Source organism: Alexandromys fortis, unplaced genomic scaffold, assembly GCF_014885135.2.
Source record: "Alexandromys fortis isolate MF-2015 unplaced genomic scaffold, M_Fortis_MF-2015_v1.1 scaffold_29, whole genome shotgun sequence".
NCBI classification, from domain to species: domain Eukaryota; kingdom Metazoa; phylum Chordata; class Mammalia; order Rodentia; family Cricetidae; genus Alexandromys; species Alexandromys fortis.
The window spans coordinates 2,976,562-3,000,171 of NW_026067891.1; the positions used below are offsets into that span (position 1 = coordinate 2,976,562).

General features: G+C 53.0%; 3 protein-coding genes across 5 annotated transcripts in view; all 3 read left to right on the plus strand.

Moving 5' to 3' along the window:
* Positions 1-4,680: 4,680 nt before the first annotated feature.
* On the plus strand, positions 4,681-11,385 carry Prr35 (proline rich 35). Its single transcript, XM_050135152.1, has 4 exons — positions 4,681-4,829; positions 7,174-8,276; positions 8,556-10,691; positions 11,151-11,385. Exons 2-3 carry the CDS (start codon positions 7,213-7,215, stop codon positions 9,199-9,201), a joined length of 1,710 nt encoding a protein of 569 aa, XP_049991109.1. The 5' UTR covers positions 4,681-4,829; positions 7,174-7,212; the 3' UTR covers positions 9,202-10,691; positions 11,151-11,385.
* Positions 11,264-12,633, plus strand: Nhlrc4 (NHL repeat containing 4). The gene has a single exon (XM_050135162.1). It carries the CDS (start codon positions 11,697-11,699, stop codon positions 12,114-12,116), a length of 420 nt encoding a protein of 139 aa, XP_049991119.1. The 5' UTR covers positions 11,264-11,696; the 3' UTR covers positions 12,117-12,633.
* Pigq (phosphatidylinositol glycan anchor biosynthesis class Q) overlaps positions 12,632-23,610 on the plus strand; it is a 20,843-nt gene continuing 9,864 nt past the window's right edge. The window contains exons 1-2 of one of the 3 annotated variants that reach the window (XM_050135129.1): positions 12,632-12,653; positions 17,779-18,477. In XM_050135129.1, coding sequence (XP_049991086.1) covers positions 17,789-18,477 — 689 coding nt within the window. In that variant the 5' untranslated portion in view covers positions 12,632-12,653; positions 17,779-17,788. Of the gene's footprint in view, positions 12,654-13,419; positions 13,584-13,645; positions 13,890-17,778; positions 18,478-23,610 lie in introns of those variants that run through there. The other 2 variants (XM_050135122.1, XM_050135137.1) reach the window with 2 other exon arrangements.

Sequence of the window (23,610 nt, forward strand, 5' to 3'; positions counted from 1 at the left end):
GCAGGAGCCAGCTCTGGGCACCTTTGGCAGCCAAAGATCAGTTAGTTCCTCTTTTTTCTGCCCTATTCCACCTGGCACCACTATACTGGCCCCTGCAGCTCCAGCCCCAGAACAACTCAAGAAAAGGCAGGACTCTAGTATTGGGGCAAGATGGAGGTCCAACTGCTAATGCTCACCCACTCTGATTGGTCCCAGCAAACACTTTCCCCTTCCCTTCCCCATGGACCCCAGCATATGGGGAAGGGAAACAAAGGGGCATTCAGAAGGAAGTTATACACATAAGCAAAACTCTGGCTAGTATTGGGAGGGGGCTAGGGCTCCTCAAAAGGCTGCTGAGTGCTTGATTCTGGATGGGGTGAGAGGACTGGAGGAGGGAAGTGGGCAGACTAGTCACAGCAGTAGACTTCACACCATAGCATTAACACACCATGAGCAGGAGGTCTGAAGCCCAAGATCAACAGGACTAGTCACTGAAACAGTTTTGGGCATGAGAGTGGTCAGGGGCTCTGCCCCCTTATCTCTGTCTCATCCTCACTTTCCACATTTCTTCCTCAGACCTACCTTTCCAATAGCCGTCAGCATGGCTGCCCCCAAATTCCTGGTCCCTATTGGCCCTGTGTCCCCATGGCCCTTTCTCCTGGGCCCACTGTCTTCATTGCTAGCCTTATGGCCTTCCCAGGGCAGGCAGCGGTATGTTCTCACTTGTGAGGCATCCCTGTCAGAAGCACTTAGTGTACAAATTAGCCATGGCCTCCCTGCCTCCCTGTGCACAGCTCTGGGCGCTGGGCTGACAGGGCTGTGGCTCCCGGCCCTCTTCCACCTGCCCGGGGCACACAGCAAGCTGGTGTGGACCCCTGGCCACCACCCACAACCAGGCAGGAGGTTCCTCCCTGGTAACAAGCCAGGAATCTTCTCCTGAACCCCAACTTTGATCTAAAAGGGGTGCCCACCACAGGGTTTACTCAGTGAAATTCTGGAGGCTTCAAACCGAGGCTCAGCTCTTGGAATACTCCAAGAGTGGCAGTCCCTGGTGTTGAGGGCAGTGAAGGCCCTGGACATAGGGTCAGCACCCAGGCCCCCACTGCCCCACCCGCCATCCTGCCTGCCATTCAGGCAGGGAAAATCATCTGTGACAGGCCCAGGAAGGCTGGCCCTGGGGGCCGCAGAGGAACGCACACAGCTCCACTTCCCAACATATGGCTGCTGTCGGCCCCAGGCACTGTTCAACCAGTGCCAACCGGGCTCAGAGACCAGGCGGGGGCTTGGGCAGCATGAACTTGTCCCACCCACCTGGACAGGCCGGCTGCTCCCTCCAAAGGAAGAGGCCCCTGTCCAGCTGGGACGTTCCCATGAAGGGGGGTTTACAAACACCACCACCGTTTACATACCACACCTGGCTCAGATCCTCCAGTAATCACTGGTGTCTCATCCATCCTGTTGCCCAGCACATAGTGGCAGCCCCTTCCTCCCCAAGTTGCTGGATAACCCAGCATGTCCTGGAATGGAGCACTCAGATCCCAGAAGGAAAATTCATCAGACTGCTCTATGCCCCCCAGTATGGGCTCCACCCATGTCCTAGCTTCCTGAGCCTAGGTTTTCCCTCTGCAGTCAGCAGGTCCCGTCGCCTCCCTTCCTATACTGTGTATCCACTGTGGCTCCCTGGGGCTATCGAGACCTGCAGCCTCCAGCTCCAACCCAGCTTCAGGCAGGAGCCTATCTCCTGCAGCAGCCAAGCCCTCGGTCTGCTCTCCCACCAGCCTGCAGTCCCCAAGGACACTTTGACTGTGCAACAAAGGTGAAACTACAAGGGTGTCTCTTCCTCTCTGGACCAGGGATTTCACAAGGACTAAGGATGTTGCCATGTGTCCTGTACTCAGAAGGTGCAAAGTGAGCCACTGCCAAGTATACTATGCGGGACTACAGAATTGCTGCCGCTCCATGGAGTCCCTCTGTGCGTGGGTTTTAGACCCTGTTTGGCTCTAACCTCGGTCCCTCTGCCCACTGTGGAGTTCCAGCCAGCCCCGTGCCTGTCTTGGGGAGGGCTGCAACACTGAGGGAATGAGACAGCACAGAGTCCAGAAATTTTAGCCAGCTCACAAGCCTCCAGCACGCACAGGGCCAATGCTAATGGAGGTGACAGGCGGGCAGCCATGGGCAGGTCAAGAAGAGAAGGTTAAATGGCTGAAATAAACCTCCAGCTGAGGGTAAAGGCAAGACCCACACCAGGAGAGACCACCAGGCCCCTATCCTAGTCAAGGACCCTATTAGGGCCTGAAGCTAAGACCAGGTGCTCTCTCTACTCCAGAGGGGAGAGCTACTGCTTCGGGAGTGTGGGCAGGATCTCAGGCTCAGGGTGACAAGTCCAAACACCAAGTTATGGCAGCTCAGCCACTCAGGAGGTAGAGTCATATCCTAGAGTTCATGGTCCCCCATTCCTAGAGAGGGTGGGTGGAAGGCCCCAGCAGAGGAATGGTCCAAGGTAAGAGAGGAAGAGGAAATCAGGAGGGGCTGGGTGTGCCTAAGAGCCCCTTGGGCAGAAGGGAGGGGCTGCCAGGCTCACCAAGCTTTCCACCAGACCTCCATGGCAAGCGCAGGGTTCAGGAGCTTCTTCCCCCTCTAGGAAATCCAGGAATATGTTCAAGTGATAGAAACTCTTAGGGTCATTTCTGGATGTGGCCTCTCCCTCCTGTCTCACATGAATTTCTGCAAAGGCCCACGAGAGGCGGCACTGCCGGGCATGTGGGCTGCTCCAGTTCCCTCCTGCTCTTCCCATTCTGGCCACATTCTTCCCATCTCCCTTCTCTGGGCCTCCACAGAGCTGGCCTCGGCAGTCATCCTCCTTACGGCTATCAACCTCATACATGAGATGCTACATGGCGTATCTCTGGGTTTGTCCTGCAGACCACAGGTTCACTTGAGCTGCTCCAGGCTTTGTTCCCTGACTGTTGAAGCCAGGCCTTCCCTGGACAGTGGCAGCAACCTCCAGCCTGCCCCTGATGTCGTCAGCCAGAGGCTGTTCCACAGTTCCCAGAGAGGACAGAGCTGACCTTGAGAATAAGGGGCCCGTGCCTGGTGTTCCCACTCTCCTCGTCTCAGAGTGACCTGAGTTTGCCATCATCTCTAGTTAGTGTCCACAAGGAGCTGGACTCCCGGTCTCAGGACTACTGGCACATTGGCCATTCAAGCTGTCTCCCAGCCCCGAGCCACCTGCATGCTCAGCTGGTTAGCTGGGCCAGGCAGGCAGAAAGGAGCATTGCTGTACAATCCACAGCGCTGCTTCCAGCTCTGGATGCCCCTCAGTTGGGGGGTGGGCTGCTTTCGAGGAAGGTGGCACGGGGACAGGAGAAAGCTAGACTGGAGAGGCCCTACTCCTTGACCTGCAACCCTTGGACTTTGGCCAACAGCTGGGCTCTGGCCATTATCTGCCACACAGACATGGGAACCAAGTCCAGGTTCATGGGACTAGAAGTACTGAAACCTCAGTGCCCTCCACCCTATGACTGCCCCCATGTTAGTGACCCAAAGTCACTACAGAGATTTCCCTTCTTCAACTGATCTGAACTGGAGAGATCCCAGGAGCCAGTAGCTGAGTCCTGAGTTCCCAAGAGTCTCTTGACCTCTGTGCCTCAGCAGTGCAGGCCTGGGGTAGCAATCACCCTTCCATGCTTGAAATGCTAAACAGCACACCTCTGGGCTAAGGTTTTTTCCCTACACATAGGCAGACTCCAGAGAGAGAGAGAGAGATTATCTGTCTCTGTCCAGGCCATGCCCACTGCCCACATGCACCTCTGGAACCCACCAGTTAGGCAAATTTCCCTGGGATCTGGTTAAGAAGTGTGACCCAGGAGCAGTTCTGGCCACAAAGACATTGAAGAGAAGGCAGTTCCAGCATTTATAGTTGCTGGGCGTTCCAAACCGACCTGGGTCTTTTATCACCTCACAATCCTTCTAGGGAAAGCCACCAGCGAGGATGAGGCACTTCAGACAGTGAGCAAAGGCGCTGGATCTGTCCTGAAGTGGAGAGGAACCTCCTAGGAAGTGGAGAGTTGAGGCCTGGGAGTGGCGTGATGAATCCAGGGGTGGGGGTGCTAAAGCATTGTGTCCATTAGCCAACAGAACAAGGGGAGTGGGGGGACGCCTCCTGTTTGGAGTAAAGGAACCACACAGACGATCTGGCTTACCCAGGAGAAGCTGGCAAGGACACATAGGTTCCACCGCCTGAACTCTGGGCTTGGCCCCTCCTGGTCTGTTCTGGAGTCCCCCTATCCTAGAGTTCAGCCCCCAGGACCTGGTTTGGGTGGACAGGAGGCTGTCAGGGGCCAGACCCCTGACGGATGTGTGCTGACGCCCCCTCTTGCCGCTGCGGCGACCCGGGAGACTTGGCAGCCTCTGCGCACCCCCGCGGCAGCCTGCAGGCGTCGGGGGCGGGGACGGTGCCAGGAGCCCCTCACTCGGCCCGCACCTGCGCGCCACTCCAGGCTTTTGCAACACCGTGGCGGGTCCGACCTCACTCCCTCCCGGAGCCGTCCCAGCGCGTCCACTGAGTGTGCGGGGCGGCGTGCAAGGAGATGTGAGCCGTCTGCGACTGAGGCTGTCCCGCCTCCCTTGCCCAGCCTGGTCGGAGGTCGCTGCGTTTGGGAGCTCGCGCAGTGGCGCACGCGCTTCGCTGCCAACTTTGGTGGGCGCCTGCGAGTCGGCGTCGGGGGACGCGGAAGGCGGCTGCGGCGGCATCACGGCATCGCTACCGCTTCCAGCTCTGGACCTCAGTTACGCCGCGGTGTCCGCAAGTGGGAAGTTTGCCCCTCCACGGGCTCAGTTCGGCAGACGCGGTAAGGCAGACAAGCGGCACTTCCAGTGAAGTTGGGGCTCAGGCTCCGGACAGAATGGAATGCGTGGAAAGGGCTGCTTGTGATCCCGGCACTTTGAGGAATCATCAGGGCGGTGCCCGCAGCGGGGAGGCAAAAGGAAGGTTTTAGGGTCCCAGCTGTCCACTTCAGCTCCTGTGCCCATCCCTGTAGGATACTGAATCCCAAGAGGGTTAACGCATGTGTGGGCTGGCCCCTCCAGCTATTAGTTCTGACCAGGCACTAAGCCAGATTGTAAGGGAGCACAGGCCAGGTCATAAGTTGGGGCTGGGACTGGGTGGCGGCAGAACGAGTGTGCCTTTGTGTATGTGTGGTGTAGGGACGTGCACTGTGGTGGACCAGTGCCCAGCATCCTCTCGGTCTTGGAGAGGTCAGCACCTCGGGTGCCTGGTCTGGAGAGAAACACAAGAGCCTCACCCCCTGGGTCCGAGGCCCCAGGAGGACCCCTCCAGTCCGGGCTGGGAGGTAGGTTAAGCAGTAGCACCAATCAGCACAGCTGTGTGGCTCCCAGGGCTGGGTGATCGATGGTCCCCGCACAGACGCCTCTGTTGCCTGAGCACACATCCCTATCTGTCATCACATCTTGCGGGGCGCGGGGCGGGGGGGGGGGCTGGAATGCAGGCAGGAGAAGAGACTGTCTCTGTACATGCCAAGTCCAGGCTGGGTCTGCAACCCCTCAGGGAGGCCCCGACCATTTCCTGAGCCAGCATCCACCTCCCAACCTAGGAGTCTCCCTTAGCCTGTGTTTGCCCCATCTCCAGAGCCCAGCCTGGTCATGGGAACTCTGTATGGTCCCATGCCTTTTGGCATGCAGTGCTTTTCACTCTTCTAGCTATCCACCAAAGGGGGGACAGTCTGCTCTTTGGTGAGAATAAAGGTGAATATCTGCCACGGGCAAAGTGCAATGGCCAGCATGCAAGAAAGCGGAGTTCAGCAACTGTCTTCCACTACCAACCTCGCCGCTCCAATCATGCGGCTCTTGTATGTCTGCATCTATGATGAATCTATGAGCAAGTCTGAATCCCAGCCATGTCTGCGTGTGTCTTTGGGCATAGTCTGTAATGTGGGTTTACCCTTGTGAACAGCCATATCCATCCTGAGTGGGAAGTGGTATGGATGTGTGTGCCCTTGGTGGCACACCCTGTGCCTGGTTAGCTCTGCCATGCAGTTGCTCCTCCAGGCGGAGAGCAAGGATTCCTTGGGAATCTTGCACGCTCGTATGCACACACCCAAAGCCTATGTGCACATGCACCATGCACAGGCACAAGCGCTGGGATAGTGGACAGCCCAGGTGGTGGCCCAGATGGAGTGAAGAGGAGCTTCTGAGCCAGTGTGCAGGACGTGAGGAGAAGAGAGTCTTGGCTGAGCGTGGTCACTGCAGGCTCAGTCACTGACCTGCCTGAAGCCACCCAGATGGAGCTGGGTTGAGCAGGTGGCTGTGCCATGGGGCCATACTGTGACATCCACTCCCCCCAGCCTGGGTTGGGGGACCTCATGTGTGGCTGACCCCCTGAGAGACCTCCAGTGTCCACTTGACACTCTATTAGCTCGTTCCGGTATACATACACACGGCGTGCGTGCACACATGCATTTGCAGGGTTGCTGGTGGCTTCTAATCTCGGTGCTTCGCTTCTGCTTCTGGCAGGGGCAGGTGGCTCAACAAGAAAGTGTCTCTAGAGGGCCATCAGACTGGTGGCTCTGGTCATACACGGCTGCTTTCATTCGCTTACCAAATGTTCAGTGGGGACCTGCCTGGCGCAAAGAGCAGAGATAAATGGGGACCAGTTACCCCAGAAACTGGCCTACAGGACTACTTTGGCCCCGGCAGTAGTGATTTGTACAGGATCACTTGCTAAATACAAGACACCCATTTAAGCTTAATTTCAGAAAAAAAACAATATTTTCTTCACAATTTCTAGGTCCTCCTTACACCATCCTTACATTACAGACTTACTTATGTGTACCTGGGCCAGAACATCTAGGTGCCTTCATTTTCCCTTTCCTTTTTCCTCTCTCTCTCTCTCTCTCTCTCTCTCTCTCTCTCTCTCTCTGACAGAATCTCACTCTGTAGCTCAAAATATCCTGGAACTCACAGAAACCCCCCACCTCAGCTTCCCAAATCATGGGATTACAGGCAAATGCCACCACGTCTCCTCCCGAAAGAATGAAGGTCTGTAGTACAAAGGCCAGAAGCATCGAGGTGAAGCAAATAGGGGCTTCTTGAGTTCTGATGAAGGGACCCCAGTGAAGAGGAACAGAGAGTGAGAAGGCCTGGTCTTAATTGAGTCCTTGTCTCTCCTATCTGCAGGTGGTCATGGTGCCCAGGCTTGCCTGCTAGCAGGCTGCCATGTCTCGTGAGGCAGGTTCATGTCGAGTGGGCACTGGGACAAGGGCACGGTCAAGAAAGCCCAAGAAGCCACACTACATCCCACGACCCTGGGGCAAACCCTATAACTATAAGTGCTTCCAGTGTCCCTTCACCTGCCTGGAGAAGTCCCATCTCTACAACCACATGAAGTACAGCCTCTGCAAGGACTCTCTCTCCCTGCTGTTAGACTCTCCTGACTGGGCATGCCGTCGTGCGCCCCCCTCGCCCAGGCCTCGGGTGCCCACCTCCAGCTGCTCCATAGACTTCTCAGACCCAGGTAGCCAGCCTACTGTGCCAGATCTCGTCACTGACAGCCTTTCCCAGCGTCGTTGTGGCAGGGGCCCCAAACCTACACCAGAGGAGTCCCCAGGGTCACTGCCCCCTCTGACTAGAGCCATACGGAAAGGTCCAGGCCCCAGTAACCTCTTGACAGAGTCGTGGAAGCCAGGACTCAGCGGTGGTCTGATGAGTGGGGCTCTAGGGGCCGTAGCTTCAGCGGGTTCTGAGAGTAGTGTCCCCTGCTACCCACCACCTGCCCAGGGAGAGTTCCCCGAAGCCCAGAGCCTCCACTTGTCATTGCTGGGTGTCAACTACCCTCTCGGCCCAGGTCTCTTCTCCTATCTGGGGCCCTCACTGGCAGCGGCTGCAGCCCACATGCCCTTCCTGGCCTCAGCAAGTCCCTTGCTGCCCCCTGCAGCCTTCCCAACCCCACAGGCACCCGAGCGCCCAGGCCTGGCCCCCCGCCTGTACTACCCGCTGCTACTGGAGCACGCCCTGGGACAGTCAGCAGGCAGGACTGCCCCTACCAAGTCCTCTGTGTCCCTCAAGGGGCCTCCTGGGGCTCTGGCTGCTCCTGGGCTGCTGAAGGTGCCTGTGCCAGAGCTGGGGGCACCCTGGCCCCATAGCACTTCCAGAGACCCAGGGCATGACGGAGAGCTGGAACGAGTGGCTCAGAGCAACCAGCAGAAGAGGCTGCCCCCGGGCCATATGCCTGAGCTCCCAAAGGCCCCCTTGAAACTGGCAAAATTTGGCTGTCAGAGCAGGTGGGTATCAGGATCTTTGGGTCTTGGGGTGGGGGTGTCAGGGTGGGCTGGAAGGGAGATGAGGCCATCTTTAGCTTACTTACCAGGAGCAGAGACTCCAAACCACAGAGGAATCTGATACCAAAGAGCCCTTTTTCTCTTTTCTTTTGAATGTGCTGTTCTAGACTAGGGCCTCTTCTTTTCCCTGAGGTGTGGGTAACACTGAGCAGAAGACATAGGCCGGGGCTAGGGGGGACTTTACCGGGCAGGATAGCCTTTTGACTGGCTTCTACTTCTCAGCCTGACAACAGGGTCCTCCCTGACATTCTGGCCTGAGGACAAGGAGCCGGGTAATCCTGAGGCCCCAGGCCGTGAGGTCCACCTTCTGCAGCAGCCACAAGGCCAAGTGCTAGGAAGTCCGGGCCCAGTGGGAGAGGACCTGACCCAGGCTTTTGGCGACTACGCCAGGGTGGAGCAGTGCTTGGGGCAGCTGGTACCGTCTGGGGATCTCGCCCCTAGACCTCTACGGGAGCAGCTTGGCAAGATTCGCCGCGAGCTGTTCACCATCCATCAGGCGCTGGCCCGGGCAGCTCGGCCGCTGGACACACCCTTGGACCTCTCAGTGAAGCGGGTGCCTTCCAAGGGGACTAAGGCACCTGCAGAGTCCTGGGGGCTGCCCGAGCCAAGCCCCATGCTGGCAAGGGGGGCCTCTGAGCCCTCCAGGATACTAGGTCCTGGACTAGAGCCTTTCTCTAGCCGCACCACCAAGTGCGAGGCTGACTCCAGTGTCCCGCCTCCTGCCCTCCCGCTCCAGGCCTCTGAGGACCATGGAATTCCTGGTAGTGGCTGGGGCAATCGTCTTGGGGCTGGCAGCTCCCAGACCCCTAAAGATACCCCAAGCTTGAAGATCCTCCCAGGTACTGAGGTCTGTCCACAGCCACCTTAATGTGTGGGCTCCTCTCCCTGGCCTGGGCCCCATTGTCTGGGCCTGTCCAGTGTCGGTGTGCATGCGTTCTGGACAGATGCTCCCCATTCCCATCCCCCCACACTAGCCCATGGTAGAGGTTTATCTCTGGGGTCACATGGACATAGGAAGGTCATGATTTATTTATTGGACAGAGTTGCGGTCATTAAAACAGAAACCACTTTCAAACACCCTATACTTGGGTTTCTTTCCTTTTCTGTCCCTGCATAAGCACCTGGGCACCCTCAAGGAAATGTCCCTGGCCTGGGCATCCCTGGGAGCAGTGTCTAGGACACCATGCTAGGGTTCACCTTCGGCCTCAAAGTCCTTATTGTGGACTTGGTTCTTCCAAAGAGTCTGGGGCCAAGGGATGGGACTCAGGGAAGAGTGGCAGAGAAGCAGACATGTCAGGATGACCTGGTCTGTTTCAGCTCACAGGGGATGGGCAAGGACCCTGCTCGTCCTTGGGCCTGAATCCATCCAAGCAGCCCAATGCCAGCTTTGCCTGTGGTGGTCAAAGCCTCCTGCCTTCTATGGCTCCAGGCTGCTCACCCCGTGTGGCCTTCCTGGGCCCCCCGCCAGTCCCTGCAGCCATGATAGGCATCAGTGGCCTTCACAGCTCACTGCTTCCCTCCCAGTACAGCCCTGCTCGGCCTTCCACAGGCCAGGGTGGGAGACAGCCAGGGAGGGTGGCTGGGGCCCCCCAGCCATAGCAAATTACTTTTCTCCCTGGGGAGCTGGGCTGTAGCCTCCATGCCCACCCAGGAATGCCCTGAAGTACAAGCTGCCCTCGGAGGAGGCACTGTTCTCACTGGGGCTGGACTGGCCAGGCTGGGGCCAGTCCAAACAGGACCTTCAGCTGCTCCATTAACCATCCACCTGGTGATAGCATCAGGTAGCCACCCCGCCGTGAGGCTTTGCGGGTGTTATTGGGGCGAGAGTTCTGGCTGGCTGGACCTGAAGGCTTCCTGGGGAACCACTGGGGGCAGAGCCAGGCGTCCGAGGAACCTCAATTCCTAAATCTGTACCCCTATGTGCTTACTGTATCCTGGTTTCTGATCCTGGGAGGCAACATTGCCAGCTTGACCTCCTGGTGGAGGAGGCAAGACGGTGACTAAGGTTTGTTCCTCACACAAAGGTCCTGCCTGGAGGGGCGGCCTATTGTTGTAGAGGACTCTGGGTCCCTTCTGGAGAGGGCAGGCTTGTCTGAGACTTTCAGCTATGAAGGGACAGTAGGAAGTGTCCAGAGTAAGGGTACGGCCCAGGGGAAGACCCAAGCAGGAGGGTGCAGGCCTGGAGGCCAGGGACTCAACCCAAACAGCCCCTCCCTGCCTCCTTGCTCAACTTGTCCCTGCAGGGGACTTGTCTGGTGACTCCTCCCCTACTCCCTACCCTGCCACACAGACACACACCCAGCCTGTCTCTAACAACAGAGGCATGAGTTAAAGTCCAGGGCAGGAGCCTAGTCCTAGGTAAGGGATATCCTGGTCTCTGTGGAAGGGGCAAGCTGAGAGCTCTGGGAGGCTGGGGTTTGGCTCACTCTCTGGTCAAAGCAGAGGGGCTATGTGTGGTGGTGGTGGTGGAACACTAACAGGAGCTTAGGCCAACCCTGTGGGAGAATCCCAGGGCTGATGAGTTTGAGAGAAGTTGCTTATCTGTCTCCCCTCACCCTCCCTCCTAAGCTGGGATACAGTGATGCCTGCGATTTGGGCTTCAGAGCAAAACCTTTGACCTTCTTGCGTGTGTGGTGTCTCTTGGACCACTGTTACAGACATCTCACCACCTGTGTGGCTGCTGGGCTTGGGGACCAGGTGAACACAGCTCAGTCTTACCCCCCCCCATCTCAGTTCAGCTCCTCACCAGTTCAGTAGGAGGGTGCCAGCACCCACTAGTCACCGTCAGCACCCATGGGTGTCCCAACTCTTTTGCAGCTGCGGGGAAGCCGAGACCGACTGACTTACGCCCTTGGCCTCCCATCTGTCCTGACTCCTTGAGCTCCTGAGCCACCCCTACTTCTAGCCATCTACACCTAAGGACCTGATCTCAGGCTGGACCAGCTTAGAGATGCCAGTCGCTCCCGGCAGCCCCGGCTGCTGGGGCAAATCCTGGTACCAGCAGGGGCTGCCGGGGCCCCCCGAGGCCTGCACTGCTCCCCAGATGGCCTGCTCTTCTTGACGGCTGGTGCTGCATCCTGTGTCCATGTGCTGGATCTTGAGGGACGATCTATTTGTCAACTACCCTGCCGCGTGAATAGAACTGGAGCCTTTGTTCCAGAGGATGTGGCCGTGACTGCTTCCGGGCTTGTGGTTGTCAGTGACCTCATCCATGGGGCCGTGTATGCGCTCCGGTACACTTCCCGGGAACCCCAGGGCCGCTGGGTGACTGTAGGCACATTCTTGTCCCCCCGAGGGTTGACTGTGGATGCCTTTGGCCACTTCCTGGTGACAGACTATTTGCCTGGAACTGTGCACAGCTTCATGTTGGGACCAACTTGGGAGGCCCTGGCTCCAACCTCCATGCTAGGTCTAGAGGGCCCCTGTTGGGTAGGTCCAGGGCCTGATGGGGGCCTTGCTGTGAGTGAAGAATTTGGGGATGTGCAGCTGTTTGGCAGTGCCCACCAGCCTCTGGGCTCCCTGGGAACCCTGACTGGGCATAGCTTTGGCCAGCCAGCAGGTGTGTGCTCTGACTCGGAGGGTAGCATTATTGTGGCTGATGAGCAGAAGCACCAGGTAACCCTGTTTCCCCGGGTTGGGCCACCCATCTGCTTGAAGTTGGAGGGACTAGAGAGGCCCTTGGGTGTAGCCTGTGCTCCCCAGGGCCAACTGGTGGTGGCAGATGCAGGGGACAACTGCATCAAGGTGTACCAGTATCTTGGAGAGATGGCCTCAGGGAAATAGCCCCTTGCTATGACTGGCCAGCCCTGAGTTCTTTACACCATCATGGGAGATTGATGGGCTCCTGGGGGGCTGCTGAGCCTGCTTTGACACCTGGCCTTAGCAGGACTTCTGATTTCCTCTTGGCACGTGCTCCCGTCTATGAAGCAGCCATGAATCACCATCTCCCCAGAAGGCACTAAACGGAGCCAGCTCCATGTCCCTGTTCAGTATGCCCCTGGTCTTTCATGCCCCAAAACCCAAGGGTCACCCAGTCTCTAGATCTGCTAGCTTGGGTCTCAGGAGGCCTGAGCTTTGAGGTGACACTTGAAGCTACAGATCCTGGGTGCTGAGGCCATCAGCCAGTGCATAGCCAGGCAAGATCTCCTGCCAGGTGCCCCAACCCCTATATCCTAATCAGAGGCAGGCAGGCAGGCAGGGAGGGTGTGGCTAGGTTGGGCTGGGCAGCTTGGGGCGAGGGTGTGGTCTCTTAGTGCCCCCCACACCCTCAGAGACATCCCCATTCTTGAGCCTCCAGTGACAATTCTGGACCCAGCAGAGGTAAGGGGCAAATTAGAGGGGCAAGTCTTGGAAGGAGCACATGGCAAGGGTTGGGTCTCAAGGTACTCTCCTGGACATGTCCCTTTTGGAAGATGCCTTCAGTTTCTCCTGCAATCCGGGTCCAACCCACTCGAGCTCTTGGGTGGGGTACTGGGAAGATTCTTGATGGCCTTTCTGTTCAAGACAGGAAAATAGTGGCCTTTCCTCCCATATTACAAATGAGATCTGGAAGGGGAGCAGACAGAGGGGGGGAGAGGGGTAGGAAGGGACTTACTCAGTAAGAATCTGGGTTTCAGTCCTGATCTTCATGTGGGAAGGAGCAAGAAAAAAGCATTTGCTTTTGCCTCTTCAGGGTATGGGGTGGCACACCCAGTCTGTCACCTGGACATTGAAATCCGTGGTTATACCACCACACTTGTCTCCCCTCCAGGTTATCCCAGTATGCCCTGATCATTATGTTGTGGGGGATTAATGGACAAAGTATGATCTTTGCGTGTAAGTGGGTGCTCAATAAACATTAGTTGCTACGTTTTTCTCGGACTAGGCGGCCCATATATGTCGGCGTGCACCCTACCTGCAATGTAGAGAGACAGATGGGAACGCCCGGGACTTAGGGCATGAAGGTGAGAATAAAGCGATCTGGGTCCCTAAAGGCTGGTTTCAACCAGTCTTTCAGGACAGTTAAGGCGGGCATAGGTTTGAAGGCTGGAGTCGCGCACGCGGAACTCTCGGGCTCAGTTGGTGAACAGCCCGGGCACGATTGGAGACTGGACCGTCGCGCGGCAACGCGCGGAGCCGGCGGAAATGGGGCTGATGTCCCGCGGCGGGCCTGGGGGCCTCGAGCACCTTCGTCCTCCCGGGCCCGCCAGACGTGGTGCCCAACCCAGTCCCTTCCCTACCACTCGGGGACGCGGCCCAGGGAAGCAGCCGGTGAGCACTAGTGGGCGGCGGGGCCGGGAGAGCAGGAGAAAATCCCGAGGCAGCGCAGGCCTCTTGGTCCTCAGTGCCTGTCTTCAAATACTCTGAAATGGGAGATCAGGAGGCCGGAGTGGAGAGAGCGGCGGCCACTCCGCAGCTGACCTCCAGGCTCGGCGGCACCCGTTGTGGGTCTGGCCTGCAGTCCCGAGCTTGAGGGCGCCGAGCGGCCCCTCCTCCCCTCCAGGCGGGGACTAGCTGGAAGATTCCTGGAGCACCGCGGAGAGGCTCACGCTTGTCCTTGACCCCAGTATAGTATAGGTCGGTAACAGATTTACCACCTCCTTTTGAAATGAAAAAGGAAAGATTCACACAGGCAAGAAAGTGTTTCTGGACTGGTTCTCTTATAGCCCAGATTGACCTCAAAGTCCCAGAATAGCAATGGATGACCTTGAATTTTTTTTCCTTCCTGACTCTACTTCCCTATGACAGACGTGCACTGCTATTACCGCGTTTGTGAGGTTTGGGAGACTGAGTACAGGATCTGCAGCAAGCTAGGCAAGCACCCTACCACCTGAATTACATCCCCAGCCAGAAAAGCAGTTTTTATTTTGTTTTTGATTGTTTTGAACTTGGAGCCAATGTGAACCTTCACAAAGTTTCACATAGTTTCAGCTATGATGTGTCCCTGGCCTCTTCTAACTGGGCCATCCCTCAAGCCTGTCCATGCAGGGGAGGTAAGCAGTAGTTCTGCTTCTACTGAAGTCTGACTGGGAGTTCCGCGAAGAGACTTCCTGAGGCTTCTTTTTATTAAACCCATCCGGGAATAGGCTGTTGTAGAACTGGCTTCTTCCTAGCACAGGCAGCTTATCCAGGTGTGGGCTGTTCTTTTAATCTTTAAAGATGTTTGCACTGCCCAGGTTTCTGCCTTCTTTCTCTCTCTAGCCTCTCACCTTCTCTTGTATCGATTGCCTGCTCTTTCATCTTTTGCTGCTGCTGGAATCCCAGCAGCCCAGTGGAAGCACACTTCAGTGGTTCTGGAGGCCGAGCTGGGAGTGAGGGTGGCAATTTGCCCCATAACTACTTTGAGTTCTCCCAGTACCCCACAGATCAGAACACCAACCTCTGCATCTGCCTTTTTCCTTTGACCTGAGATGCTTTTTGTTTTGCTTTGCTTTTTTTTAAAGGTAAACTTTAAGTGAAGCATTCTCTACAGAAAGGATGTGCACAAATAATGTATACAGCTCATTGAATTCACTCATTGTGAGCAGATTCAAAACTAGCCCCTCCCCAACATCTGTTTATAATCAGACCAAGGGCATTTCTCTCCCCACAATGTTGGAGCATTTTCCCTTGGTTCCTGTGAAGTGTTCCCCAGGATACACATGGTATTTCACTGAGCTGGTGTATCATTGCAGGGTTGTTCCAGAAAAGCTTAGGCTATGCTGAATTGATCGTTCCCTTTAGAGCTCTCAGCTTTGGCCTGGACTCAGAGCTCATATGAGACCCTAGGTCTAACCCTCAGTTTTAGAAAAACAAAACCTTTTTCTAAGTTGTTCATGCAAGGTCTCTGGGCCTGCTTACCTGCTGGGAGGGGAGCAGCTGCACAAGCTGCACAAGCCCTGGGCGTTTGTCTGGGGGGGGGGGAGTTCTTTGCTCAGGATTGCTGTGTCCTTCACACTGGCAAGATGGGGTAGTGTCTAAGAAAAAGCAATTGTACCCCAACCCTGCTAACCACCCAGCAGTTCGGTTTAGCAGGAATGCCTATGAGGAATCCTACAGCCCCCAAATCGCTGCTCTCCTGACTGCATCTACCAACAGTACTGCCTGGCTGCCAGGATGGAGAGACCACAGCCAGCACTAGAGGCCTAGCTGTGACACGGTGACTCCACAGTGAGGTGCTCTTCCGAAATGACCATTTTGATGAGGGCCCGGTCCACCTGAGCCACTGGCAGTCAGAGGGCGTGGAGGGAAAGGTGCAGGGGCCACAGAATGAAAGATTTGTAGCTGCTGTGGTGGTTCTTGATGTTCATCAAGATCCTGAGAGGCGTTGGGCGGTGGTGGCATACGTCTTTAATTCCAGCACTTGGGAGGCAGAGGCAGGCAGATTTCTGTGAGTTCCAGGACAGCTAGAGCTGTTACAGAAAAACCCTGTCTCGAAAAACAAAAACAAAACAAAGCAAACAAACAAAAAAGATCTTGAGAGGCCAAGAAGGCTGGTGTTTCCTTCAGAGAAAATGTATTGGCATTCTCCATGGAGAGTCCCATCTTGGAGTGTCTGATGGATTCCAGAGGAAGATGACTACTACCCAAAAGTACTTCAGGGGGGGCAGAAAAGAGAGTAGAGGCAGCTCTGCCACTGAGCTACTTCTCCAGGCCCCCTTTCTTTTGTCTTTGTGGTTTTTTTGAGACAGGGTTTCTCTGTAGCTTTGGAGCCTGTCCTGAAACTTGCTCTGTAGATCAGGCTGGCCTCAAATTCACAGAGATGCACCTGCTTCTGCTTCCCAAATGCTGGGTGGGATTAAAGGCGTGCACCACCACTGCCTGACTTGCCTTTTTTCCTTTTTAAGACAGAATTCTCACTACACTGACCTGGTTAGCCTTAATCTGACTCTGTAGACCAGGCAGGAGTTGAATTTACACTCTTCCTGCCTGATTTGTTCTCTGGCCCCAGGGGCAGGAGGACATGCTCCCTGCTACAGAAGGAGAGGTTCCCTCTTGAGTTCTAGGCCCTGACCCAGTTCTAGGACCAGTGCTGTATGTGTGCATCTGATTTTCCTGAGCCCCAAACTAGTTTGTTTCATTTGCTTTTATTTTGTTTGTTTGTTGTTGTTGTTGTTGTTATTATTATTATTATTAGTGTTATTGAAGATCAAACTCAGAATGCTGGCCATGTTAGGCAACCATTCTACCTTTGAAAATCATCCTGAGCTGGAGAGATGGCTCAGCAGTGAAGAGCACCGGCTGCTTTTCCAGAGGACCTGCGTTTAATTCCTAGCACCCACATGGCAACTCATAACTGTCTCTAACTCCAGGGTTTCTGATACTCTCACACAGACATACATGCATACAAAACACCAATAAACATAAAATAAAAAATAAATTATATAGAAAGAAAGAAAACCATTCCTCGCCCTCCAAAACAGATTTTTTTTTAGATTTATTTACTTTATGTGTATAAGGTTTTGCGTGCATGTATGTATGTGCATCACACGTGTGCCTGGTGCCCATGGATCTGCTAAAAGTGGAGCTATGGATGGTTGTGAGCCACCATATGCGTGTTGGGAATCAAACCAGATCCTCTGCAAAAGCAACATGTACTTCTAACCCCTGAGCTAGCTCTTCAGCCCCAGGTTTTTTTTTTTTTTTTTTTTTTTTTTGAGACAGGGTTTCTCTGTGGCTTTGGAGCCTGTCCTGAAACTAGCTCTGTAGACCAGGCTGGTCTCGAACTCATAGAGATCCGCCTGCCTCTGCCTCCCGAGTGCTGGGATTAAAGGCATGCGCCACCACTGCCCGGCCCAGCCCCAGGTTTTAAACTTTTAATTCTTGCTTAAGTAAATCCTGTTTGTTGCTATTTGAGATGATGCCTTATTTTGTATTCCCATGTGCAGACCAGGCTGGCCTTGAACTCATAGTAGTGATCTTCCTGCTTTAGCTGTCTGAGTACAGAAACTAACTAAGAACCATCCTTTTTTCTGTATCCTCCTCCTTCTCCTCTTCTCACTCCTCTCTTTTTGAAGACTGGCCTTGAACTCCAGGTACACCTGCCTCCACCTCTCCACTGCTGTAATTACAGGTGTGCTTAACTGTTGGCTTCTTGTTTGTTAAAGCTAGGATTTGTGTACATGCTCATACCGTGTGCATTTACATGTGAAACACAGAAGGAATCCTTTCTCATTAGGTCCTGAAAGACCTCAGGCTCAGTCCCCTAATCAGTGGCGTCTGTCTGGGAACCTTACTTTGCCCTGCTTCGGGCTGCTTGGTTCAGAACGTAAGGAGGCAGTAGCTTGCCATCGCACACATAGTGCTTCTTCCTGGGTCAGTGCTTGGAAGAGTTCAGTCCCTGTGAGATGCAGGGCCATGACCCAGTCTCTGCCACCAAATCCACAACTGTGCTTTCCCAACCTGTGGCCAGATGAATAAGCCTGGCACAGCATCTAGCAGCCACAGAGTGGCAGTAGCTCTAAACCGACACTCTCTTCTCTTCCAGGGCCCCCGGCATGGTGCTCAAGGCCTTCTTCCCCACGTGCTGTGCCTCGGCAGACAGTGGCCTGCTAGTGGGACGATGGGTCCCGGAGCAGAATAGTGCTGTGATCCTGGCTGTGGTGCACTTTCCCTTTATCCCCATTCAAGTCAAGAAGCTCCTGGCTCAGGTGCAGAAGGCCAGCCAAGTACAAGTGGCTGTGCTAGGCACCTGGTGCCACCGTCAGCAGGAACCCGAGGAGAACCTGGGGCATTTCCTAGAAGGCCTAGGTGCCATCTTCTCCCATGATCCCTGGTTGCAGCTATGCCGGGAGAGGGGTACCAGGTTCTGGAGCTGCAAGGCCACTTACCATCAGATGTCCACCACTCTGGGCACACCCACTGAAGACCAGGTCATGCTCATCTTCTACGATCAGCGCAAGCTGCTGCTCTCCTGGCTGCATCCCCCAGCAGTACTGCCTGGCTGCCAGGATGGAGAGACCACAGCCAGCACTGGAGGCCTAGCTGACATCTTTGACACAGTGGCGCGCAGTGAGGTGCTCTTCCAAAATGACCAGTTTGATGAGGGCCCGGTCCGCCTGAGCCACTGGCAGTCAGACGGCATGGAGGCGAGCATACTTGTGGAGTTGGCGAAGCGGGCTTCCGGGCCTGTCTGCCTGCTGCTGGCTTCTCTGTTGTCCCTGCTCTCTTCAGCTAGTGCTAGCTGGTAGGTACAGCAGACTGGACAGGTAGAGCAAGAAGTTGATCCCCTGAGAATCATGGTCTCTCCCTTCCGTGTGTAGTGACATTGACAGCCAGAGAGTCCATCCTGAGGTGCTTGTTCTGGAGCCAGTTCTCATCTTACCTTTCCTCCCTTTGCATCTCAGAGGATGTCCTAGTAGAGGCTGTTGTTTCTGTGTCACTTCCTGGTCCAGCATTTTCCCCTGGGAGCCTGTGATTGTGTGAGGCCCATCAGTTCGGGAATAGAACAAACCACAGATACTTCAGGTGCCTAAAAAAGAAGCCTGATGAACACAAAACTGGGTTATTATAGCTTTTAAACAAATTTATATGTATGAATATTTGCCTGCATTTATATATGTGTATTGTGTGTGTCAAGAGAGGGTCAGATCCTCTGGAACTGGAGTTCCAGATTGTTCTGAGCCACCATGTGAGTGCTGGGAATTAAGCCTGCATTTTCTCTATGAGCTCTCCGAGCAAGTGCTCCCCGAACACTTCTCTCTTTAACTCGTCTTGGTTTTGTTTATTTGTTTGTTCGTTTTGAGACAGCATCCCAGCTATGTGGCCTTGGCTGGCCAGGAACTCACTAAGTAGACCAGGCTGGCCTCAAACTCTGCCTCTCTTTCTTCTGGGAGTGCTGGGATTAAAGGTCACTATCTGCCCTTCTTGGAGTTGTTTGGCCTGTGAGGACATAGAGCTGCCCACTCCCCTGCTTCTTTGTCCTCCCCACAGCTGGCTTCATCCGCTGATATAGTTCCTCTTTAGGCCCATCAGTTGTCTGGGATGGTAGTCCTCACCTAGGCTCTCTAGAGATTTGGAGAAGTTCCTAAGTCCTGGGAGTGCTAGGTAGCACCATAGTTTAGCTTGTGAATGAGAGCCTGTTCTCTCTTAACTTTCTCTCTCAACTGCCTCTCTCTTTGAAATAAGGTAGTTTTTTTATGTATATCTCAAGCTGGGCACAAATTTGCTATGTAGCCATAGGTGACCTTTAGCTTTTTGCGGGGTGGGGCCAGTGTGCCCTATGTAGTTATGACTGTCCTGGAACATTTTAAGTAGACCAGCCTAGCCTTGAACTCACAGATCCACTTCCCTCTAGGCCCAGAGTGCTGGGATTAAAGGCTCACACCACCACCACCCTGGGCAGGCAATCTGGCAGTTTAGCTGTCTATTCAGCCTAAGAGGATGTTTTTCTTGGTGGCTGCTGCCCGTAAGGACCAGCTGGAGTTCTCCCTCAGCACTCTCCTCCCTTTAGATCTTCAATCTGGTGTCTGGCCTGGGGTCCAGCTGACCTTTCCACTTTCCAGTGGCTCTGGGGACCTTGGGGATACTTTCCCAGAAAGGGAGCCCTGGATAACCTATAAGGATATATTTTAGATTGGAGGAGCTGCTCGGGCTATCTTGATGTATGGTGGAGACTTTGTGGCAACCTTGGAATGAATAAGGTGAAGGGTTTTTCTGGGCCCAGGTACCATTACATCAGAGAAGGTCCTAGTTTTCTTTATCCTCTCAGGGGACGCAAGAAAACTGAAGAGATGCTTGTTTATTGACTACAGACAGCAGCCTACCCATCAAGCAAGAGTCAGTGGTTGCTGGGCAGTGGTGGCACATGCCTTTAATCCCTGCACTCAGGAGGCAGAGACACACAGATCTGGCCAGTCTGGTCTACAGAGCAAGTTCCAGGAAAGTCTCTAAAAGCTACAGAGAAACCTGTCTCACAATTATGTTACGATGCTGGTGTACTGGCAAGGCTGTCACTACAGAGTCAAGCTCCTCTACCCTTCATGACTTTGTACCCTTCTCAACCAGCCCCAACGGTGTCGTGAGCCTGGGCCATGAAGGACTGACTTGAACTCTGGGAGTTTCACATGGCCAGTGAGAGGTCACTGTGGTTGGCTATTTGAAAGGGAAGGCTCTGTTGAGGCTGCTCTGTGGAAGAGGGGCCTTTATTTTATTTTTGCATTTTTTATTGATATTTATTAGGCTCTACATTTTTCTCTGTTCCCCTCCCTCAAAGTCCCCATGCTCCCAATTTACTCAGGAGATCTTGTCTTTTTCTACTTTCTACTTCCCATGTAGATTAAATCTATGTAAGCCTCTCTTAGTGTCCGCAGTGTTGTCTAAGTTCTCTGGGATTGTGGTTTATAGGCTGGCTTTCTTTACTTTATGTTTAAAAACCACCTATGAGTGAGTACATGTGATAATTGTCTTTCTGTGTCTGGGTTACCTCACTCAAAATGATGTTTTCTAGCTCCATTTCCCTGCAGAATTTAAGATGTCGTTTTTTTTTTCTGCTGTGTAGTACTCCATTGTGTAAATGTACCACATTTTCCTTATCCATTCTTCGGTCAAGGGGCATTTAGGTTGTTTCCAGGTTCTGGCTATGACAAACAAAGCTGCTATGAACATAGTTGAGCTCATGTCATTGTGGCACAACTGAGCATCCTTTGGATATATACCCAAAAGTGGTATTACTGGGTCTTGAGGAAGGTTGTTTCCTAATTTTCTGAAAAATCGCCACATTGACACCCAAAGGGGTTGTACCAGCTTGCATGCCCACCAGCAGTGCAGAAGTGTTCCCTTTTCCCCACAACCTCTCCAGCATAGTTGTCACCAGTGTTTTTGATCTTGGCCATTCTTACAGGTGTAAGATGGAATCTCAGAGTTGTTTTGATTTGCATTTCTCTGATGACTAAGGATGTTGAACATTTCCTTAAGTGTCTTTTAACCATTTTAGATTCCTCTATTGAGAGTTCTCTGTTTAGGTCTGTACTCCATTTTTTTTTTTAATTAGATTACATGATCTTTTGGTGTCCCAGTTTCTTGAATTCTTTGTATATTTTGGAGATCAGACTTCTGTCTGATATGGGGTTAGTGAAGATCTTTTCCCATTCTGTAGGCTGTTGTTTTGTCTTGTTGACCGTGTCCTTTGCTTTACAGAAGCTTTTCAGTTTCAGGAGGTCCCATTTATTAATTGTTTGTCTCAGTGTCTGTGCTGCTGGGGTTCTATTTAGGAAGTGGTTACCTGTGCCAATGCGTTCAAGTGTACTTCCCACTTTCTCTTCTATAAAGTTCAATGTGGCTGGCTTTATGTTGAGGTCTTTGATCCATTTGGACTTGAGTTTTGTGCATGGTGATAGATACTGGTCTATTTTCATTTTTATACATGCTGATATCCAGTTATGCCAGCACCACTTGTTAAATATGCTTTCTTTTTTTCCATTTGATTTTTTTTTTTTTTTTGCTTCTTTACTTTTTTTTTTTCGGTTTTTCGAGACAGGTTTTCTCTCTGGCTTTGGAGCCTATCCTGGAACTAGCTCTTGTAGACCAGGCTGGCCTCAAACTCACAGAGATCCACCTGCCTCTGCCTCCCAAGTGCTGGGATTAAAGGCATGCGCCACCACCGCCTGGCTTTTTTTTTTTTTTTTTTGCTTATATATGAAAGATCAGGTGTTCAAACGTGTGGATTGATATCCGGGTCTTCTATTCCGTTCCATTGGTCCGCCTGTCTGTTCTTATGCCAATACCAGGCTGTTTTCAGTACTGTAGCTCTGTAGTAGAGTTTGAAGTCAGGGATTGTGATGCCTCCAGAAGTTCTTTTATTGTACAGGATTGTTTTGACTATCCTGGGTTTTTTGCTTTTCCATATGAAGTTGAGTACCATTCTTTTGAGGTCTTTGAAGAATTTTGCTGGGATTTTGATGGGCATTGTGTTGAATCTGTAGATTGCTTTTGTTAAGATTGCCATTTTTATTATGTTAATTCTGCCTACCCAAGAGCATGGGATATCTTTCCACTTTCTGGTGTCTTCTTCAATTTCTTTCTTCAAAGATTTAAAGTTCTTGTCATACAAGTCTTCCACTTGTTTGGTTAGAGTTACTCCAAGATATTTTATGCTATTTGTGGCTATTGTGAAGGGTGTTGATTCTCTAATTTCTTCCCCAGCCCTTTTATCATCTGTGTACAGGAGGGCTACTGGTTTTTTTTGGGTTAATCTTGTATCCTGCTACATTACTGAAAGTGTTTATGAGTTGTAGAAGTTCCTTGGTAGAATTTTTGGGATCACTTATGTAAATTATCATATAATCAGCATTGAGAGTTTGACGACTTCTTTTCCAATTTGTATCCATTTGATCTCCCTTTGATGTCTTATTGCTTTAGTTAGGACCTTAAGAACTATATTGAATAGATATGGAGAGAGTGGACAACCTTGTCTTGTTCCTGATTTCAGTGGAATCGCTGGGAGTTTCAGGAGAGGGGCCTTTAAATCTTCCAAGGTCAAGTCCTGCTCCCTGCACCAAGGTTACACACAGCTCTGCACCCAGGAGTCCTTAGGTCCCTCCTGCCTCCGGCAGGGCTCTATGTGGGAATATGGCTCCTGTTGCTACCCTTTGTGCTCCTCCATGAATGTCATGGCTCACATGGGTGCAGCCCAGGTGCTGTCAAGCACTTCCTCTTTGGCTTAGAGACATCTCTCACTGTGTGAGCATTTGTGGAAACATTTCCATGCCTCCTTTTATAAGGAATTCAGTCTTGCTGGAAAGCCCAGCAGAACCTTGCTGAGCTGGGTTACAATCTAGTAGGCAGGGCAAGTCCTAGGTAGGTGGGAGGTGACCTAATCCCCATTTGGGGGCCTTTTTTTTTTTTTTTTTTTTGAGACAGGGTTTCTCAGGGTTTCTCTGTAGCCCTGGCTGTCCTGAAACTTGTTATATAGACCAAGATGTCTTTGAACTCATAGAGATCCACCTGTTCCTATCTTCCAAGTGCTAGAATTAAAGGCTGGGTAGCTAACGGTAGATAGGGTTCAGGTTAGAAACCTCAGCGTAGCTAAAGGAATTTAGGGCATTTCTAGTCCGAGGGTTACAGAGTAACTCCCACATATGCTGTTTGAGTCATGTTCTTTATTCTGCTGGCTCTGGTTTTACCTCTGCAGCTTCTAGTTCTCTTTTGTTTCAATTCTGTTCCAATTCTCCTTGCTTCTTTTTTCATCTAGCCTAAAAAATACTCGGGAGGCAGAGGCAGGCGGATCTCTGTGAGTTCGAGACCAGCCTGGTCTACAGAGCTAGTTCCAGGACAGGCTCCAAAGCCACAGAGAAACCCTGTCTCGAAAAACCAAAAAAAA

What these genes read in the sequence shown, in the direction of transcription:
- Prr35 (XM_050135152.1), top strand. Translation starts at nt 7,213, where the DNA reads ATGTCTCGTGAGGCAGGTTCATGTCGAGTGGGCACTGGGACAAGGGCA. An exon ending in AAATTTGGCTGTCAGAGCAG is followed by an intron (nt 8,277 to 8,555) that starts GTGGGTATCAGG and finishes TCTACTTCTCAG; the next exon opens with CCTGACAACAGGGTCCTCCC.
- Nhlrc4 (XM_050135162.1), top strand. Translation starts at nt 11,697, where the DNA reads ATGTTGGGACCAACTTGGGAGGCCCTGGCTCCAACCTCCATGCTAGGT.